The sequence below is a fragment of the Megascapheus bottae genome, chromosome 8 (genome assembly GCF_031878675.1).
Source record: "Megascapheus bottae isolate mThoBot1 chromosome 8, mThoBot2.hap1, whole genome shotgun sequence".
In the NCBI taxonomy this organism is placed as follows: Eukaryota; Metazoa; Chordata; class Mammalia; order Rodentia; family Geomyidae; genus Megascapheus; species Megascapheus bottae.
The window spans coordinates 5,991,903-6,009,706 of NC_143516.1; the positions used below are offsets into that span (position 1 = coordinate 5,991,903).

General features: G+C 50.2%; 1 protein-coding gene across 1 annotated transcript in view; it reads right to left on the reverse strand.

Moving 5' to 3' along the window:
- Positions 1 to 17,804, reverse strand: part of Sytl3 (synaptotagmin like 3) — a 48,147-nt gene that overhangs the window by 19,245 nt on the left and 11,098 nt on the right. The window contains exons 4-7 of the mRNA XM_090337890.1: positions 14,110 to 14,174; positions 3,322 to 3,373; positions 2,014 to 2,083; positions 414 to 492 (exon numbers count right to left, since the gene is read on the reverse strand). Coding sequence (XP_090194016.1) covers positions 414 to 492; positions 2,014 to 2,083; positions 3,322 to 3,373; positions 14,110 to 14,174 — 266 coding nt within the window. The remainder of the gene's footprint in view (positions 1 to 413; positions 493 to 2,013; positions 2,084 to 3,321; positions 3,374 to 14,109; positions 14,175 to 17,804) is intronic.

Consider the following 17,804-nt stretch of genomic DNA (forward strand, 5'->3'; position numbering starts at 1 on the left):
CCAGTTATTTGCATGTGCAAACTTCTTACAAACATTGTACCAGGGAGGAGAAGAGAATGAATGAGAGATTGCATGTAAACAACAGATATTAGGCCCCACGGGGCTTGAAATGTTCTGATTTGGGATTCAGGGCAGTGTGCCTTTCTTTATGTTTCGTTGTTGGGCCTCTGGAGTCTAAATCTGCCAAGCTCCTTTGTTTGTGCTGCTGAGCTGGGCAGGGGCAGGCAAGAAGAGGAGGAAGCTGACAGGACAGCTCTCCCCACAACAACCCAGAGGCTCCCGGGAGGGTAAAGAGACAAAAGCCTGGGTGCTGAACGTTCCCTGGTCCCCCAGGGACAGTGTCACCAGAGGGACACAGTGTCCCCAGAGGCCCCCAGGGCTGGCCTGCATGGAACAGGATGAACATCACTTACTCTTCATGTGGGTGGTGACAGACAGAAACAAATTTTCCACCGACTTATTAAATCCTTTAAACTGACCGAGTTCATGTAACTGAAACAGAAACAGGAGAGGGAATTAGTTCAGCAACAGCCCCCCAAACCACCGCAGGCAGGTGAGGTGCTCAGGGTGGGAGTGTGTGGGTGAACGCAGGCCTCCCTGCAGGCAGCACAGCCCGCCTCGAGGATGGCTTCCTCTTGCTTCCCCTCTGTATTTTGCCATCTTCACTAGAGGGGGAACATTATCAACAAGCTCAGATAACAACTTCCTCGTAGAGGAAGTTATAAATTACTTGTTTAACCTCCTTTTGTGTATGGCCCCGTCCCAACTCCATAGATAAGGGGTGCCAGCCTGGACAGAAGGCAGATGCCGTGAGGGAGAGGGGAGATGAGACACCAGATGACCAGGGTAGAGATAAGAAATGCCCCCTCCCACTGCAGGAGAAGAAACAACCAAAGGGAGATCACTTCTTACTCCAAGACTCCATTCACCATGCACCCACTCTCCGTCCACCTGCCCATCTACCGTCCATCCATCCACCCACCCACAGCCAATCCACTTACCAGCATCCATCGACCATCCACCAGGCCTCATGAGTCATCATCCGTCATCCATCCATCTATCCATCATCAACCATCGACCCGTCCATCCCCCTGCACTTCATTTACCCCCACACGGCGACCCCTAACTACCCACCCACACATTCCTATCCCTTTATCCATTACCCATCCACTGTCTGTTCACCCACGCACAGTCACTCTGACCATCCAACTATCCACCCAGTGTCCATCCAGTCATCCATCTATCCCTTAGCACTCCACCAGCCAGCCACGGCCATCCACACATCTACTCAATAAATTTGTATCAGAGAGCTTAAAATAAGTTAAAATAGCTTCCCCAAGTTGGAAATTAGAAAAGAATATACACCATTTCCCTCCTCTTGCTGGTAGATATGCATACTCTCCCATACATGGGCGTGGTCAGTCCCTTTAATTACAGAATAATGGAAATAAGTAGCACCATCTGTTTTCCTGGCACTTTACAGTTTCCAAGGACCCATGAGGACATCGTTGTTTGATTTCCCACAATAGCCCTGAAGACAAAGCAGGCCAAACAAACTCCTACCATTCAGGTTGGAAACCCAGGATTTCATGGTTAGTTTCTTTGGACAGAAATGGTGGTCGTCCACTTTACACCAGGGGCCGCAAACACACAGAAGACATGCCATCCCTCCCACACGCACGCACCCAGACTGGGGCACACCTGTATGCAACCTGCGAGGCCCCACACCTGCCAGCCAATCCTGACATTCAAGGCAAACAGTGGGATTGAGACCCCAGGCTGGGGACAGGAGTGAGGAAGGTGGGCAGGAGAGGGGCCGGCTGGCAGTGCTCACAGAGCAAGGCCAAGGACCAAGACGGAAGTATTTCCCAATCTCCAACTGCACTTTTGCTTTCTGCCTCCCAGGGAGTCAAAGTCAGATTCCTGGGCTCCAAAGCTATAGCCCAGCTGTGCATCATCCTTCCTCCCTTCCCTCCCTGGCTTCCCATCCCGGGATGCACAGCACGCACTCACCCTGCCTGGGCTGCCGACGCACTGGCTCTCGCTGAGAGGTGGCGGAGTGGGGGGAACCACAGAAATGTTACTGCCAAAGGGAAACATAGGGATAAGAAGTGGTGCTGGGCACGTCCTTCTTTCTTTGCTTATTTACTAGTTTGCAAATACACAGATGTGGCCTTATTAGACAATTCATTTGAATCCTTCTTTCTTTGTTTATTTGAACTACTTCACTTCCCCCCCCCCCTTTTTTTTAAAGAAAACCGGCTTGGGCCCTCGTTTCTGCAGGGGCACCACTGTTCCCTGGTGTTTAACTGTGGGAATGATGGCCCCATATACACTCCACCTGTGTTCTGAAACTGCTGGAAAGCTAGGCCAGCTTCCTCATCAGGTTGGGGTCCCCGCTGGACCCCTGTGTTCTTTTAATACCTACCACATCAGAGGGAGGAGCAAGCCTATTGTAGACTTTTTTTTTAATTCAGAGAATGGGGGAGAAAGTGGGCTACAAGTTGAGGAGGGTAAAATAAGATAATTCTAAGGCAAAGTTCATTATATGCTGAAAAAGTAGCGCCTGGAAGAAGCTCTCAGTGGTGGGCTTACAGACTCACAGTAATCATATATGTGAATGAGTGCCAGCTTCAGGCCAGGTGGGCATCAGCATTTTGTGCAGAGAGAGATGTCTACACCTCTCAGACCAATATTCAATGCCAGCAAGGTAGACCCCACACACACCTATGGCATTAGACACCGGGTAAGGTGTCGAAGATACAAATTATCAATAGATCAATAAATAAATCAAAAAGTAAATTAAAAATTCCGAGAAAGTGATGTTTCCCCTGGTACCAGTGGCCCACACCTATAGCCCTAGCTACTCAGGAGGCAGAGATCTGAGGATCGAGGTTCAGCCTGGGCAGAAGAGCTTGTGAGAGATTTATCTCCAATTATTCACCAAAAAAGCCAGACTGTGGCTCAAGTAATAGAGCTCCAGCCTTGAATGAAAAGCTAAGGGACAGCACCCAGACCCTGAGTTCAAACCCTAATACTGGCACAAAGAAAATTTTACTTCCTTAGAACATTTCAGGAAATTTTGAAAAGCAAAATAGAACCCTGAGTGGGTGAGAGAAATACTGATAAGTGGAAAGTTCCTCATGGGAATCTGCAACCATTTCTGTTTGAATCTCTTCCAGATGAATGAGCATTTTTTTCAAAAGAAAGAAGTAACATTCCAAAGCAGTGACCTCTAGTCAAACAGAGACTCTGAGTTCTTCCAGGGCCTCCTCTGGGCCCAGGGCACCCGATGGTTACCCTGTCCTTGCTAACACTCACCTCAACCTCTGATAAGATTGCAGGAGCTTTGCCCCAGCTGTCTCCCGAGTACCTAGAGGAGAGATGGATCAAGGTCATTTCCCAGTGAGAGCAAATCTGAGGTGACTCAAATACATGAAGCAGGCAGTTTAAAGTATTTTCTCCTATCACTTCTTATAATTAAAACAGAGATCCTTCGGGGGTGATGGAAATACTCAAAACTTAAAATGCTGGGCTCCCAATTTCCTGAAAATCACTGCTTTGTACACTTACGTAAATTGTAAGTTATGGACAAATTCCACTAACCCTGTTGTTAATGTCATAAAACACACACACACATATGCACATACACATACATACATATACACATACATACATACATGACAAGGGTTAGAAACTATTAGGCTTTGTTTTTAATCATTAAAAGTTGAAGTGAAATTTAGATTTTCTAAATCTGAGTCATTTGAACAAGTCTCCAAGCTTTGATTTCTCCTTTGGAAACATTTCATAATTTGAATGAATATGTTCTTCTAAATGTTCCTTGTGATGAAGATTAACACAATCGCTTAAAAATGTAATCAGCTTACTTCTACTTAGAGTAGCTAATAATTTCCTAAATCAGAAAGCACCTGACACATGACCCTTTTTTGTTTCAAGGAAAGAGGTTTGTTTGCAGTAGTAGTAAGACCTTGGAAATAAAACCCTGCCTGTCCTCAGTTCTTGGGCCCACAGGCTTTTCTTTGCCCGCACACAGCAGAGCCCAGGCCTACGGCTCAGGTGGGGCCAGAAGCCTAGACTCAGGCTAGCTCTTGCTTCATCTGTCTAGAAGGTTTTGCTCTGTTCTGAAGAAAGATGTAGTATCAGCATCATTTCCAAAGGTCATATACAGGAAGAGCATGCAAATGAGCAGGGCAGGGGAGCCCATGGGGGTACAAAGTACACGCCTAGTGAGAAGCCCCTGGGATCAGGCCCCAAGCCCCTGGTCCTCAGTCCTTCCCCACGCTGGCCTCAGAAAGACAGGAGTCCTGTAGATGCATTTTCAGGGTTTTTCAAAGGGGTCTCCTTGATTCTGAAGCTTCATGTCGTCCTTCAACACACACACACACACACACACACACACACACACACACACACACACACACACACAGGAGAATACATCTCTTGGGCAGAAAAAGGCCTCTCCCAAAGCTGAGAGTTAAACTAGAAGAACAAGCTGAGAGGCCTTGGGAAGATGGAGTTACAGAAAGTCAAGAGCCACTGTGCACCCCAGTCCTGGGGTGAAAACAAAGGAAAGACAGTGAATTTCAAGCAGGGTCCAGGTCATTTTTGTCATTTTTTGTCCTGGATTGCTTCACCAGTCCCCTGAGGCACAGCCACGGAAACCCCACTGCCTTCCTTCTGCTCAAGCCCAGGCCCCACATGGCGTGCTGAGGTCCTGCCCCTGCTCTCCACGCCCTGCAGGCTTTGCCCTTTCCACCCTAGCAACACCAAATTGCTTCTTATTATCTCACTTACCTGGGTGTTACCTGGCCTCTGCTCCATAATTAATGTCCTCCCCACCTCTCCTCCTCAGACCACTCTCCCAGGGAATTCCTACCTCAGGCTCCTATCTCTTTTCCCTCCACTAGGAAAAAAAAAACAAAAAACACCTGATGGCCCCAGCCTCCTTCCTCCCTCCCAGCCTATGACCCCTACAGATGACCTTGTTGTAGTGTGGCTCTCTGCTGCCCCCTTCTGGCTGAGGCAGGCTAGGCCAAATAAAAAAAAATGTCACCACTCCCCCTGGGGCATTTAAGAAGCGGCTTGACTGTTCTGATCAAACTCTACAGACTTTGACATTCAATGTATTAAATGTGTCACAAGTATATAATCTTGTGTAACTATTTAAAATGCAAAAATAAAAAAATATTCATTCTTAGATCACAAGATATGAAAACAAGCTGGGTGCTGGTGGCTCATGCCTGCAATCCTAGCTCCTCTGGAAGCTGAGACCTGAGCGTTGAGGTTCAAAGCCAGCCTGGGCAGAAAAGCCCACGAGACTCCTATTTCCATCTAACCACCCCAAAGCTGGAAGTGGAGGTGTGGCTCACGTAGTAGAGGGCTAGCCTTGAGCGGAAAAGCCGAGCAAGACATAAGGCCCCATGTTCAAGCCCCACCCTAGCATAAAAGAAGACAGGGAGGGGGTGTAGTGGCCCCCAAGTCCGAGCTTTGCTGAGAATCACCAGAGATGCTGGTCCTGTGGACGCCTGAGCTCTGTGAGACAGTGGACCTCTGCTGCTGGAAGCCAGGAAATACCTTGTCACTCACCCCAGGAAGCTGAAGCAGAACCCCACAGTGGGATGAACCCCAACCTTCCCATCCTGTGATGACACCTTCTGCCACAGCCACCCTGTGCACTCGGGCCTGGTCATGAGCCTACCCCACGCCTCTCCCCACCTGGACTTCCCTCCATCCATACCCCTTGCCTGGACCCTCGTAAGGGCCCTTCACAGGGCCACAGGGCACATCTTCATGGGCAGTCTCGCCTGGGGACTGCGCACACTCACTCAGAAGTCCTGACTGGACTGGACTGCAGTCAGCTGTGTGTCCGTCTCCCCCTGTACCCCTCCCGGACGTGACACCTCTGGGGTTGTAGGCTGCCTCTATGTGTCCCAGTACCCCCCAGCCCCAGAAGAGAACTTGGCCTACCGGAGCTGGGGGATAAAAATATACTGGTCATAAGGGAACTATTTTTGTGTATGTGCCAAGAACCTGGACTCAGGCCTCACATCCTCACTCGGCTTTTGTACTCATGAACGGTGCTCTACCACTCGAGCACACCTCCAGTCTGGCATTTTGCTGATTAATGGAAAGAGTGTCACTCACCATTTTCCACGTGGGCCATCTCTGAACTGTAATCCTCAGAGCTCAGTCTTTCTCACTCAAGAATGGCACTCTACCCCGTGAGCCATGTCTGCACATCTGGCATTTTGCTCACTCACTGGAGGGAAATAAGTCTTGGATTTGTCTTCTGGGACTGTTTCTGACCTGGGATTCTCTCCTCCGAAGTAGGGAGGATGAAAAGAATCCATCTGCTCCTACCTTTGTCTGGGGAAAATTCCGAGGCATCTCGGGCTGTGCTGGCTCCTGCGGGGCCTGGAGCCACGAACTCTGCTCTCCACCTGTCCTATGGTCACCAAGACGTGGCCAAGCCAGGGCCACCGACCCTGCCTGCTGCAATCCAAGCCCCACTCACGTTCCTCTCCTAGCTCCCCTGTGCCTTACAGAAACGATTAAAAGCATTAATTAACAAGAAGATAGTAGCTGAAATGCTCCCCGGGCTGGGAAGAGATGGACATACAGACTCCTGCACTGGACCCAAGAGATCTTCCAAGGGCATTTTAAAATCAAGCTGATTGTTCCAAAAGCAGAAGAGTAAGAGTATCACATCACATAGAATCCTCCCAGATCCCCACTCCCGGCCCTCTTGCAGGCCAGGAGAAAACAGGTGGGTATATTCAAAGTACCAAAAAAAAAAAAATGCTGTCCAAGCATACTATACCCAGCAAAGCTATCCTTCCAAAATGAACTTAAACAAAGCCTTCCTCAGACAAGCATGCACTGAGGGAATTCATCACCAGAGAGACCTTAGGAGAAATACTTAAGGGAGACATAGACCAAACAGAAAGAGAGAGAAACAAAAAGAAAGGAAGACAAAGAACTGGATTATGTATAGAAAATCTAAAGACTCTGTTAACACACACACACACACACACACACACACACACACACAACCTACTAGAATGAATTCAGTAAAGGTGCAGGAAATAAGCTCAATATACAAAGAACCCTACAGTGCGAACAATAAAGCATAAGTAGAGGAAATAAGAAACATATGCAAAAGGACGTCACATGCTCATAAATTGGAAGAATGAATGCTGCCAAGGTAGTTATCTTTCCTACCAAGCAATCTACAGATTCAAAGCAATCCCTACTGAAATGCAGTGACAATCTTCGCAGAAAGAGAAAAAATTACTTCTCGAACCCTGATACCATTTCTCATGTTTTTGTCCTCCTTTCCCTCTCCTCATCCCCTTCCAATCATCTTATTTTCCCCCTTCCCTTCCCTATTTCAAATAAACAAATAAATGTATATATAATATGCCAGGCAAGTAATGTATCCATTACCTGACAATGTAACTGTAACCCCTCTGTACATTATCTCAACAATAAAATACCAAAAAAGTATGATTATATGCATTTTCACATAGAATAGAATATTGTTGGGAGGAATTTTTCATGTTTCTGTTTTCCTTGTTTTTAATAACAATAAACTATATAACTAGAAGAGGAAAAAGGAGAAAACAAAACCTTAAAACTAGTACAGAACATAGAATTACAATAGACTCTGAACAGCAAAAGCAATAATGAACAAAACAAACTAAAATGAAAATATCAGAACACTTGACAAATCTAAGTAACCCAAACAATCCGTTCTGACATAAAAACATACAGATCAATGGAGCAGCAGAGAGAACCCAGAAATAAATCTGTACATTTATAGCTTTTGAATTTTAATAGTGGCACCAAGAATATTGGAGAAAAAATCTCCTTAATCTCCTTAATATATGGTGCTGGGAAAACCCACATACAAAAGAAGGAAAATAGACTCCTATCTCACCAAATGAGAAAAGTGAACCTCATATGGATCAATGACTTAAATGTTAGCCCTGAAACCAAGAAACTTCTAGAAGAAAACAGAGAAAATGCTTCCAAATACTGGTCTTGACAAAGCTTTTTTTTTTTCCTATCACCCCTAAAGCACAGGCAACAAAAGCAAAAGAAAAAAAAATGACAAATGGGATCATATCCAATTAAAAAGCTTCTTAAAAGGCATAAGAAATAATCAGTAGAGTTCAGATACAACCTACAGAATTGGAGTCATGTGCACAGCAATGTGACTTCATTTCATTCACAAGGCTAAGTGTCCTCAAAACTCTTGTGACCCAGTGGGCTATACCACGCTGCCCACATAAGAAGGTAAAGTTGAAAACTTGGCCCTGGAAGGGGACAAAGTTATTTTTCTTCATAACAATCATCATAATAGATAATCATCCTAGTTAATTATACCATCGGTCACTGAGAGAATGAGCAGGGGCTAGGTTAAGATTTGGTCTTTCTACATTGTTTTATTTCCCCAATTATTACTGGTACAGTGAAAGCCTGAGTAGATGGCTTGCATGTTACATTTAACCATGTTTAGTAGTAAAAGTGTTAGCATTTTTATCTGTCTGGTTTTGAAACTTGAATAGCAGGCAATAAAGTGTCAAAATTGCAAAAGAGAACGGAAGGAAGGAAAGAAGGAAGAAAAACTACAATATGTGCATTTATTGAAACAAACCAACAGAGGGCGTGATTTTATATGCTTAGCAAGTGCAAAAAAAAAAAGCCTGTAATTTTTAGTTCGAGTTAGAAGCCTAAGATAAATACACAGCATAACTGCTCATTGATTTGGTTTCATCACCAGTAACTCTCAAATTTAGAGTGCATAAAAAAAAAACCTCCTTGAGGGACCTTCTATATATTCCCTCATGGACTAGCCAGTCCCTGCTAAATCAAGGCCTCTGACTGCAAGTCCAGGAAGGTTCTGGGGGCTTCCTGACACATTGGGGTCCTGTGAAAGTCCAGTGAAGCACAGAGAAACTCCAACTGAAGTATATAAAGAAATATTTTAAGGTCACAAACTTAAATGCATATTAAAGCTCAGAAAAAAATCCAGTAGATAGTCAGTACAAAAAAAAAAAAAACTTCATTAAGTAAAATATTTAAATTATTTTGTTCCCTCTCCCTGCAAAGAGGAAAATCAGGGCTCAATTTCTGCTTATTTTCAAATGTTTATAATGGTTGGAAAATTAACACAATAAATAGTGTGACTATGAAACTGGATCTCAGTGGTTCGTGTTGGTAATCCTAGCTACTCTGGAGTCTGAGATCTGAGGATAAAGATTCAAAGTCAGTCGAGGCAGAAAAGTCTATGAGACTCTTACCTCCAGTTAAACAGCAAAAGATCAAAAGTGGAGGTGTGACTCAAGTGGTAGAGTTCCAGTCCTGAGACGAAAAAGCCAAGCAAGAGTACAGGACCCTGGGTTCAAATCCTAGTACCGACACATATGCATAAAAATATTGCCACAATTGGCGTTTATTATTCTTTACTGAATTATTACTTATCTCTGTCTCCTTTCAGGGGAATTCTGGCAACATTTATCTATAATGGCACATATCTAAGAGGACTATTAAAAGAGAAACAGGAGAAATAATAAAAAGGAAATGAGGGGCCAGGAGTTTGGCCTAGTGGTGGAGTGCTTGCCTAGCATGCACCAAGGCCAGGGCTCCACTCCTCCACACCACCCAAGGCCAGGGCTCCACTCCTCCGCACCACCCAAGACCAGGGCTCGACTCCTCCACACCACCCAAGGCCAGGGCTCCACTCCTCCACACCACCCAAGACCAGGGCTCCTCTCCTCCACACCACCCAAGACCATGGCTCCACTCCTCCACATCACCCAAGGCCAGGGCTCCACTCCTCCGCACCACCCAAGGCCAGGGCTCCATTCACCACCCAAGACCAGGGCTCCATTCACCACCCAAGACCAGGGCTCCACTCCTCCACACCACCCAAGGCCAGGGCTCCACTCCTCCACACCACCCAAGGCCAGGGCTCCACTCCTCCGCACCACCCAAGGCCAGGGCTCCACTCCTCCACACCACCCAAGGCCAGGGCTCCACTCCTCCGCACCACCCAAGACCAGGGCTCGACTCCTCCACACCACCCAAGGCCAGGGCTCCACTCCTCCACACCACCCAAGACCAGGGCTCCTCTCCTCCACACCACCCAAGACCATGGCTCCACTCCTCCACATCACCCAAGGCCAGGGCTCCACTCCTCCGCACCACCCAAGGCCAGGGCTCCATTCACCACCCAAGACCAGGGCTCCATTCACCACCCAAGACCAGGGCTCCACTCCTCCACACCACCCAAGGCCAGGGCTCCACTCCTCCACACCACCCAAGGCCAGGGCTCCACTCCTCCGCATCACCCAAGACCAGGGCTCCACTCCTCCACACCACCCAAGACCAGGGCTCCACTCCTCCGCACTACCCAAGGCCAGGGCTCCACTCCTCCGCATCACCCAAGGCCAGGGCTCCACTCCTCCGCACCACCCAAGGCCAGGGCTCCACTCCTCCGCACCACCCAAGGCCAGGGCTCCACTCCTCCGCACCACCCAAGGCCAGGGCTCCACTCCTCCGCACCACCCAAGGCCAGGGCTCCACTCCTCCACACCACCCAAGGCCAGGGCTTCACTCCTCCATTGACCCAGGTTCAATTCCTTGGTACCACATACATAGAAAAAAGCCAGAAGTGGTGCTGAGGCTCAAGTGGTAGAGCTCTAGCCTTGACAAAGTCCAAGGACAGTGCTCAGGCCCTGAGCTCAAGCCCAGGACGGGCAAAAAGAAGGAAGAGAAAGAGGGGGGAGGGGAAAGGAATGGGGGTTCACTAGCTGCCCCTTAGTGGAGTTGGTATTGGGGGCTGCCGCTTCGCAAGCACCCCGTGTGGGGGCAGGGCGAGCACTGCTTCTGTGAGCTCCTTGCCAGAGAGACACAGAGACACGGCGGTCTGGGGGTGGGGGGTGGAGGGCCGAGGGAGGGGAGTCCGGGCTGACTGAGTAGGAACGAGGGCCGTGGGGAGGACGCGGTGGGGAAGACGCGGTGGGGAGGACTCGGTGGAGAGGACGCCATGGGGAGGACGCGGTGGGGAGGACGCTGTGGGGAGGACGCCGTGGGGAGGACGCCGTGGGGAAGACGCGGTGGGGAGGATGGCCGTGGGGAGGAGGAGGACGCAGTCTTTCTCGCTAACCCGATTTCCTGTCCTTACTTCACAGAGCTCCCCGAGTGCCCTCCTGACCCGGCACTCCTCTAGAGACGGGAATGAAGGAGCCACGGGGGCGCGGGAGCCCCACGGCCCTGGAGAGCGCGTAAGGGCGCTGGAGAGGGGGCGCTGGGGAGGGGGCCGCTGGAGAGGGGGCGCTGGAGAGGGGGCGCTGGGGAGGGGGACGCTGGAGAGGGGGCGCTGGAGAGGGGGGCGCTGGGGAGGGGGCGCTGGGGAGGGGGCGCTGGGGAGGGGGGCGCTGGGGAGGGGGGCGCTGGGGAGGGGGACGCTGGAGAGGGGGCGCTGGGGAGGGGGACGCTGGGGAGGGGGGCGCTGGAGAGTGGGGCGCTGGAGAGGGGGCGCTGGGGAGGGGGACGCTGGAGAGGGGGCGCTGGAGAGGGGGGCGCTGGGGAGGGGGGCGCTGGGGAGGGGGACGCTGGAGAGGGGGTCGCTGGAGAGGGGGACGCTGGGGAGGGGGGCGCTGGAGAGTGGGGCGCTGGAGAGTGGGGCGCTGGAGAGGGGGGCGCTGGAGAGGGGGCGCTGGGGAGGGGGACGCTGGAGAGGGGACGCTGGAGAGGGGGCGCTGGAGAGGGGGGCGCTGGGGAGGGGGGCGCTGGGGAGGGGGACGCTGGGGAGGAGGGCGCTGGAGAGGGGACGCTGGAGAGGGGGACGCTGGGGAGGGGAGCGCTGGAGAGGAGGCGCTGGAGAGGGGGTGCTCGAGAGGGGGCGCTGGAGAGGGGAGCGCTGGAGAGGAGGCACTGGAGAGAGGGGAGCGCGGAGAGGGGAGCGCTGCAGAGGGGAGCGCTGGAGAGGAGGCACTGGAGAGAGGGGAGCGCTGGAGAGGGGAGCGCTGGAGAGGAGGCACTGGAGAGAGGGGAGCGCTGGAGAGGGGAGCGCTGGAGAGGAGGCACTGGAGAGAGGGGAGCGCGGAGAGGGGAGCGCTGCAGAGGGGAGCGCTGGAGAGGAGGCACTGGAGAGAGGGGAGCGCTGGAGAGGGGGCACTGCAGAGGGGAGCGCTGGAGAGGAGGCACTGGAGAGGGGAGCGCTGGAGAGGGGGCGCTGCAGAGGGGAGCGCTGGAGAGGGGAGCGCTGGAGAGGGGAGCGCTGGAGAGGAGGCACTGGAGAGAGGGGCGCTGGAGAGGGGAGCGCTGGAGAGGGGGCGCTGCAGAGGGGGGCGCTGGAGAGGGGGTCGCAGGAGAGGGGGGCGCTGGAGAGGGGGGCGCTGGAGAGGAGGCGCTGGAGAGGGGGTGCTCGAGAGGGGGCGCTGGAGAGGTGGGCGCTGGAGAGGGGGCGCTGGAGAGGTGGGCGCTGGAGAGGGAAGCGCTGGAGAGGAGGCACTGGAGAGGGGGGCGCTGGAGAGGGGGGCGCTGGAGAGAGGGGCGCTGGAGAGGGTGGCTGGAGAGGGGGGCGCTGGAGAGGGGCGCAGGAAAGGGGGCGCTGGAGAGGGGGGCTGGAGGGGGGGCTGGAGAGGGGGGCGCTGGAGAGGGGGCACTGCAGAGGGAGCGCTGGGGGGGGCGCTAGAGAGGGGGGTGATGCAGAGTGGGGATCTGGAGAGTAGGCGCTGGAGAGGGGGGCGCTGGTCCAGGAGTCGCTGGAGAGGGGGCGCTGGAGAGAGGGGCGCTGGAGAGGGGGCGCTGGAGAGGAGGCGCTGGAGAAGAGAAGCTGGAGAGGGGGCGCTGGAGAGGAGGCGCTGGAGAGGGGGCGCTGGAGAGGGGGCGCTGGAGAGGGGGGGCGCTGGAGAGAGGGCGCTGGAGAGAGGGGTACTTTCTATAGTCTTATTTGAACTAGAAATGGAAGGAGAGGGAAGAATCCATCATTAACGAGAGAGAGAGAGAGAGAGAGACAGACAGACAGACAGACAGACAGAGACAGAGACAGAGAGACAGAGACAGAGAGACCCGCTGTGCACGGCCAGCCTGGGCTACTAGTCTAAAGCAAACCCTTGTCTCAAAAAGAAACTAGGAAAACCCGGAGTGCACTCTACCTGATTTATGTAACTTTACCCCTCTGTATCTCACCTTTACACTGTCCAGCTTTAAAAAGGTAAATAACATTTTAAAAAGAGAATCAGTCCTTTTCTTCCTTCCTAGAGGACAAAGTGACACCAGACAGAACAACTCGGGGCAAAGACATGCAAGATGGAGCCGAGGCTGTCAGGCTTCTATCCTGCTTTGAATGAATTCACAAGCCCGCGAGGGGAACCAGGGCTTTTTTCCAAGGCAGTGTAAGTACCTCTTCAACCCCAGCTGGGGCTGGCAGGGTTCCCTCCCAGCTCAAGCCACTTACATCTGTGATGTATAGAGCCTTTATTTGGGGGAAAAGTTACATGAGAAAAAAAGGCTGCAAAAAATTTTTTTTCTTTTTTTTTTTTTTAAGAAAGAAACAAAGCCAAACAGCAAAAGTATGGAAACCTCCCAGCTGGGAGCACACTTATAAGGCGGTCATAGGCACAGCAGGGCAGGGGCAGAAATCGGAATAGCCTATGGTTAAGGATGCTTCTCTCAGCTCAGGCTGTGGTTAGAGGGCCTCCAGCCCTTCTTCTCAGGGAAGCAGGATGTCATTTGATTTTGTACAAAGGAAGTTATCCTCAATTCCTGAGTCCGTAAAAGCCAATTAAATCTATAACTAAACATGTTGTCGAAATGTCATTTGCCCATCCTAAGCCTGCAAAGTGTTTTACAAATAAAGTCTTACGGGGGCAGGAGTTTGGCCTAGTGGTAGAGTGTTTGCCTAGCATGAATGAAGACCTGGGTTTGATTCCTCGGTAGCACATACATAGAAAAAAGCTGAAAGTGGTGCTGTGGCTCAAGTGGTAGAGCTCTAGCCTTGAGAAAGTCGAAGAACAGTGCTCAGGCCCTGAGCACTGTTAATATTACTTGAGTAAAGCTTTTATGGGCATTTACCTTCAGTTGGAAATTTCTTGGCTCGTTCCTCAAAGAACCATTCTCCAGTTTTTATTTTCACATTTCTGAAAAGCAAGCAGAAAGGAAGCCTCAGACAGAGGAAATAGAAATCGCATCATATTTGACTCCAAGAAATATGGAGGCTATATCACAAAACATTAGTCTCACACAGAACCCAAACCTTTCTGTATAGATTTCCCCAAGTTCCAGACTCTCCCATGATTCCATTTTTCACCCCACACATAGCACATACTTGTGAAGTAAGCCTATGCTTTGACCACCCTAGCAAGTCTTAATATTTCTGAATAATTACAAAATGGGAAACAATGTCGCAGAATGACCAATGCTAACCAAGTACATGAGGAAAAGCTCCAGCGAAATCCGCAGATTTCCCTCAAGAAACCAGCCTCGAGTTAATTTTAATTTGTGTTTGCCAGGATATTTACCACAAGCCAAAAGAGCAGGCTGGCCTGAGATAGCTCACAGGAGGACCTTACGTCAGGAATATGGGATCAAGATTCACAGCCAGCCCTGGAGGAAAGCTCCTCAGACTCCTGCAAGGAGCCAGGAATGGAAGCCAGGCTCAAGTGATAGGTCACTGGCCTTGAATGAAAAACCCAGTGAGGGCTGAGGCTGTGACTTCACGCCCCAGTCCCAGCATGAAATAAGCAAGTTCTGTGTACAGTACAGCTAAAAACTTCATACTTCAGAGGATCCTGCAGCGAAGCTAGCTAGCTGAGAGAGCCGCTTCCAGTTGTGGGGTTTGTCACGAGATCAGCTGATCTGGTTTCAGGGTTCTTACAGGAAAAAAAGGCAATCATTGAGATTAGATGCTGGGGGGATACGAGAGAATCAAGATGAAGATGAACACTTCTTGTAAAATGTTAACTGTCCCCCCCCCATCACACCCTTAACCTCAGAAGAAAGTGGGCATCCCCCATGTCACACTGTGCCAGCACAATCCCAAGTGCCACGGGCTAATGGCACCATGGCCAAAAGCACCCAAGAGGGACAAGGTGAAGAGGGTCCATCATGCGCAGAGCCCAAATGGAATGCAATGCATGCCACTCCACACCAAGCATGTAGGGTGGGGTCCCTGGGGGTACCAGGCAGAACTGCAATGCGCAGAGGAGCCTGGGTGCAGAGAGGGGAGTACCCTCGTGAGCTCACCGCCCACACTAAGCAGTCAAATGATAAAACCTTATACTGGACAGAACACTAAGGCCCATAGGCTATCTGCAGTCTGGTGGTCACAAGATAAGAGGCCAAGACTCTCCCTTTGTAACAACAAACCAGACTATGAAATAACAAGACATTTCAAAGCCGGGGGCGCCGTGGCTCACACCTGTAATCCTAGCTTCTCAAGAGGCTGAGATCTGAGGATCAAGTTTCAAAGCCAGCCTAGGCACGAAAGTCAAGTCCGAGACTCATCTCCAATTAACCAGCAGAAAACTGGAAGTGATGCTGTGGCTCCAGGGGTAAGGTGGTAGCCTTGAGCTGAAGAGCTCAGGGACAGCACCCAGGCCCTGAGTTCAAGCCATGAGCCACAAAAAAAAAAAAAAAAAGACATTTCAATGCTGCCTTGTTTAAGGCCTTGACGCAAAAAAATGGACAGGGCCCCATGTGTCAACCTTCCAGCCCGTATAGATCTAAGCAGAGGCCATGAAAAGGGCACAGGGCAAGAAACACAACCCTATCCTGGAGGCTTCGGAGACAGGCCAAGAGCACCTGGTAACAGACCATCAGCAGGATAAACAGAGTGGGCAAGACGCCAGGAGCAGTCACACCAGCCAGCATCCCTACGGCAACCAGAAGGAACACCCAGGAAGCAGCCCACATTCAATGACGTCAGACCTGCTCCTGTGAAAAAGCACCAGAGGTGGAAAGATTTAAGAAAACATCCTTACAGAAGCAGCGACAGGGAAAATGGTCTGGAAGGTTCCAAGGGAGAACGAGTCAGGTGAGACAACTCTCCCAGAACATGAAAAGAAAAAAGGCATGAGACATCCAAGGAGAAGGCGGTACAATTGGAAGACAAGGCCAGCCTATGCGTGAATAATTCCCTAAACAGCCAGGACAAGGGAAACTCAAGAATAATGGAACGTAACTGAAGAAAATGTTAGGCAAACTCAAGAGGCTGAAGGATTGGTTCAAAAATAATTTTCTTAGCTGAGGGCGGTGGCTCACGCCTGTCATCCTAGCTACTCAGGAGGCTAGAGATGAGGATCAAGGTTCAAAGCCAGCCAGGGCACTAAAGAACCTGAGACTCTTATCTCCAATTAACTACTAGAAAATGGGAAGTGGGGTTGTGGCTCCTTGGTAGGGTGGTAGCCTTGCGCTGAAGAGCTCAGGGACAGCAGTTCAGGCCAAGTTCAAGCCACATGACCCACAAAATAAAGAAATAAATAAACAAACATAAACTCTCTTTCCCCACACATCTTCCTGTGTTAATTCACTCACAGTGGCCATTGCAATATTCTTAAGCATTTTGAAAAACATCCTTATTTCAAAATAAGGAAGCTGGGACTTTAAAAATGATACTTTGTGTACTGAGAAGGTCAAGTTACAATGTCCGGGCACAGTGCCCTCGGGGAAGAGATTGCAACACATTTAGCTTCCTTGGAGATGGCCTCAGCCACATTCTCCTGTTTTGATTTTTAGTTCACAGTTAACTATTAGGAGAAGAAAACCAATGGAGGAATAACTCAATGCCTTTAAGGCATGAATTCTCATTCGATTTCAGATCTAGCCAGTGGATGGGATGGGGAAGAAAGCCTTCGGATCTTTCTAGAAATGGTTTGGAATCCTTATCAGCTTTCTGAAGAGTCCTGGCCTGCATGAACACTATATGGACAGAGCAGATCCTGCTTTGTTTTTTGTGCTCACGCTAAGAATGTTCTGAAGGTCATGGGCTCCAGAAAGCCAGAGAAACAAGGGTCTGATTCAGCAACGAGGAGCTGTTACAGAAATGGAGGGACAAAGAGAGCCAAGAGAACTACTTTTCTGGCAGGACAACTAAACTGCAGTAAGCCCCCCAAAGGGACAGGAAGCTAAGTGAATTAATGTCACGGTCTCCAATAAAGTACCTCCAGCTTTTGGAGGAGAGAAGCCAGCACCAAGCCTGGCCGGCACCTCTTCCATCCTTCCCCTGAGCTCTGACACCTCTCCAGCGACATTGAGAAGTGGCTTTCAGGTCTTAGTCTCTATTCCCAAGCCACTCTTGCCTTGTGTTCTTCCTCCTGGATACGCTCCCGGGATGTTCTCCTCTTTCTACACCTCTCCCCCGACCAATGGAAATCCACCACCAGGCCATTCGTGCTCTAAACAGTGCTAGTTCAAGTCCAATGTGTTCTGTGGTTAGTTTCAAGCTCTGTACTTGGAAAACATCAATTCTATGTTAAAATGAGTTTAACAATGTCACCACCAAAACGTTAAAGGAAACGTCAGTGTGGTGTGTGGAAGGCATCATTTCTGCACGGAGTAGCCAGCATAGGCCAGCTGTATTTAGCCTCTCACCTCCCTGGCCACCACCAACCCCTGTGCTTTTACTGAAGAAGGTAAATTAAGGTCGAAGAAAACGAAGGCATTGTTAAGAGGTCCAAATGAACCCACATTCCAGAGCTAAGTGCATCATTAGCCATTACACACCAGGAAGCTTAAAAAGTGTTTGTTTTTTGGCCAGTCCTGGGGCTTGA